Genomic DNA, 2,500 nt, shown 5'->3' on the forward strand with positions numbered 1-2,500 from the left:
CCCCTCTCTCTCTCTCTGCAGCGGAGAAGGGTTATCTGGTGAAGTGTAGAGAGGAGTGGGCGCGCTCTCCTGTGTGTGTGTGTGACCCCTCTCTCTCTCTCTCTGCAGCGGAGAAGGGTTATCTGGTGAAGTGTAGAGAGGAGTGGGCGCGCTCTCGTGACCCAGAGGCCGCTCTCAGGAAGCTGCCGGTTAAGCGCTGTGTTGAGGGTCAGTTTCTGCGAGGCCTGGCCAGATATGGCAAAAACAACATCATCACTGCATTCGGACTGGTGAGACACTTTACTACACACACACACACACACACACCATATCACCACTGCAGCGTTACTACACACTGAGCATATCATTATAACGTGTGTGTTCTGCTTCAGATCCCGCGCAACAACAGGCTGATGTACATCCACAGCTACCAGAGCTATGTGTGGAACTGCATGGTCAGCAAACGGGTGGAGGCCTATGGGCTGAGGGCTGTGGAGGGAGACCTGATACTCAGAGGAGGTGTGTGTGTGTGTGTGTGTGTGTGTGTGTGTGTGTGTGTGTGTGTGTGTGTGTGTGTGTGTGTGTGTGTGTGTGTGAGTTAGGGGTGTAACGATTCGTTTTAACTTTGATTCGTATCATGATTTGAGGTTGTCGATACGATTCAAGGACGATATTGGTTCGTTTAGAACGATACGAAACGATTCAGGGACTTTTTAGCCAAAAATCAGTGTGACTGAAATATACGTGCAGGTGAAGTTTCCTAGATTCCTGTTGTTTCTTTTAAGGGAATATAATATGATATAAAACAAGTAAACAGTTAATGGCAAATGTGTTCACATTTTACACTGTTCAGTGTTCACACTGAATAAAGTGCAACCAACAGTTTAGGTTGAATTAACAGGAAGTTCACCTTTTCTTCTCTCATTTTCAATAAAAGTACAGTTACTGACACCAGCTCACCACTGCTGCTACTTCTGCTGTTTTTCAACATAAAAATATTACAATATTAATATCAAAAATAAAGTGAAACCAACATCTCTTCAGGTTGAATGAGCAGCGGCTGAACCTGCTGCTGCTACAGTGAGCGACTCCTTCAGAACAGCTCTGTCTTTACTGAAGTGTGATCTCACACTGGACCGCGGCGCTGGCCTGATCATTCTCGCTCCTCGGCTTCTGCTCTGCCATCCGCCATGCTAGGGTTTCTTTGCGCTGCAGCTGACGTCACATACAGGCTGACTGAGTAACGTTTAACACCTTTATCATTAATAGGGCAAAGAAAAAACATCCATATGAAGTCTGACGTGCTTAAATCAAATGCGTTATTTCCTATTATCGATACAATCGATTGATTGATTGGGGGCGGCAGTGGCTCAGTGGGTCATGTAGGTTGTCTACAAACCGAAAGGTTGGTGGTTCGATCCCGGTTCCACCTGACCAAGTGTCGAAGTGTCCATGAGCAAGACACCTAACCCCAGCTGCTCCCGACGAGCTGGATGAGCCTTACATGGCTGACACCGCCGTCAGTGTGTGGATGGGTGAAGGTGAGGCGATATGTAAAGCGCTTTGGATGGCCATAGGGTCTGTTAAAAGCGCTATATAAATGCAGTCCATTTACCATATGTCGTCCGGAAGGCCAACTTGCCGAGCACAGATCGATGTAGTTGGATCATAGGAATATAGATCGATGTAGTAGTAGAATCGTTACACCCCTAGTGTGAGTGTGTGCCGTTGATAATTTGTACCAGGATGTATCTGACAGTATCTGAGCTCCTCTCTCTCTCTCTCTCTCTCTCTCTCTCTCGCTCTCTCTCTCTCTATGTTTAGGCTCCGCCCACGTCCTGTCAGCTGACGAGGCAGAGAAACTCTCCATCCATGATGTGGTGATGCCACTGCCGGGGTTTGATGTCATCTACCCAACCCACAGCGGTGAGGCATTCTGGGAAACCAGCTTCACAGTACTGAGGCATTCTGGGAAACCAGCTTCACAGCGGTGAGGCATTCTGGGAAACCAGCTTCACAGTACTGAGGCATTCTGGGAAACCAGCTTCACAGCGGTGAGGCATTCTGGGAAACCAGCTTCACAGTGGTGAGGCATTCTGGGAAACCAGCTTCACAGTACTGAGGCATTCTGGGAAACCAGCTTCACAGCGGTGAGGCATTCTGGGAAACCAGCTTCACAGTACTGAGGCATTCTGGGAAACCAGCTTCACAGCGGTGAGGCATTCTGGGAAACCAGCTTCACAGCGGTGAGGCATTCTGGGAAACCAGCTTCACAGCAGTGAGGCATTCTGGGAAACCAGCTTCACAGCACTGAGGCATTCTGGGAAACCAGCTTCAGAGTGAGGCATTCTGGGAAACCAGCTTCACAGCGGTGAGGCATTCTGGGAAACCAGCTTTACAGCGGTGAGGCATTCTGGGAAACCAGCTTCACAGCACTGAGGCATTCTGGGAAACCAGCTTCACAGCGGTGAGGCATTCTGGGAAACCAGCTTCACAGCGGTGAGTTATTCTGGGAAACCAG

The 2,500-nt window shown here is 48.9% G+C and overlaps 1 protein-coding gene across 5 annotated transcripts in view; it reads left to right on the plus strand.

The window, feature by feature from the left end:
* Positions 1 to 2,500, plus strand: part of pus7 (pseudouridine synthase 7) — a 39,047-nt gene that overhangs the window by 32,848 nt on the left and 3,699 nt on the right. For all 5 annotated transcript variants that reach the window (XR_010901577.1, XM_067436473.1, XM_067436476.1 and 2 more), the window contains 3 exons: positions 109 to 269; positions 372 to 498; positions 1,804 to 1,905. Coding sequence is in view for 4 of the 5 variants with exons in the window: in XM_067436473.1 (XP_067292574.1) it covers positions 109 to 269; positions 372 to 498; positions 1,804 to 1,905 (390 nt within the window). In the remaining variant the exon portion in view is untranslated. The remainder of the gene's footprint in view (positions 1 to 108; positions 270 to 371; positions 499 to 1,803; positions 1,906 to 2,500) is intronic.

This window comes from Pseudorasbora parva, chromosome 25 (assembly GCF_024679245.1).
Source record: "Pseudorasbora parva isolate DD20220531a chromosome 25, ASM2467924v1, whole genome shotgun sequence".
NCBI lineage: Eukaryota > Metazoa > Chordata > Actinopteri > Cypriniformes > Gobionidae > Pseudorasbora > Pseudorasbora parva.